The 658-nt window shown below is 49.7% G+C and overlaps 1 protein-coding gene across 1 annotated transcript in view; it reads right to left on the bottom strand.

Annotated features, from left to right (window-relative positions):
- Nucleotides 1-6: 6 nt before the first annotated feature.
- Nucleotides 7-658, bottom strand: part of LOC107579318 (transferrin receptor protein 2-like) — a 2442-nt gene continuing 1790 nt past the window's right edge. The window contains exon 2 of the mRNA XM_016265164.1: nucleotides 7-542. Within this exon, the coding sequence (XP_016120650.1) occupies nucleotides 300-542 (243 nt within the window). The 3' untranslated portion in view covers nucleotides 7-299. The remainder of the gene's footprint in view (nucleotides 543-658) is intronic.

The raw sequence follows: 658 nt of genomic DNA, 5'->3' as shown, positions 1-658 counted from the left end.
CAATTACGATATTATCGCAGACGATATATATCGCACACCCCAGTTCAACCTAACTCATTACATACCCTCGCTCTCAAAGTTATCTGACATTATCAAGATGAATTTGTTCGGACACAGTTCTCGTCGTATTTTATTAACATTTTCTAAACTATAGCTATGATAGCTTATGATAGCTATAGCACTGTGATAATGTGAGAATGTCTGAATAAATTTTGGTTTGACTGTATGAAAACACACTCCATGTAATGGGATTCGAGGTGTTGCTGGATAAATAGACGCTGAAGGTCGTGTTTGGAGCTCTAGAGCGGGTTGTCGATGTTCCAGACGTCTCCGCTGAGTGCGTTTGCGGCGCCCTGAAGCGTCCAGGTGAAGAGCGCCAGCTGGCGACGGAAACGAGCCTCGTCGAACAGGTGCGGCGCGGAGCGCAGGAGCGACAGGTGCTCGGCCAGAGCGCTCAGGGTGTGATCGCCACGGCCGTGAAACACGTGACGGAACGGCGTCTCCACCACCGACACGTACTGCGACAGAAAGTAGTACTCCACCTGCGCGCAACAAACACATGCAGGTGCGGCGTGAAGGTTTGATCGTACCGTCATCATTTACTCTCCCTCACGTCGAGCCAAGCCTGTGTGACTTTCTTTCTTCAGCGGAACACAAA

This window comes from Sinocyclocheilus grahami, unplaced genomic scaffold (genome assembly GCF_001515645.1).
Source record: "Sinocyclocheilus grahami isolate Dianchi unplaced genomic scaffold, SAMN03320097.WGS_v1.1 scaffold16579.1, whole genome shotgun sequence".
Taxonomy (NCBI): Eukaryota; Metazoa; Chordata; class Actinopteri; order Cypriniformes; family Cyprinidae; genus Sinocyclocheilus; species Sinocyclocheilus grahami.
Note: the sequence above shows the minus strand (reverse complement) of the source record. Positions and strands in the feature narration are given on the sequence as shown.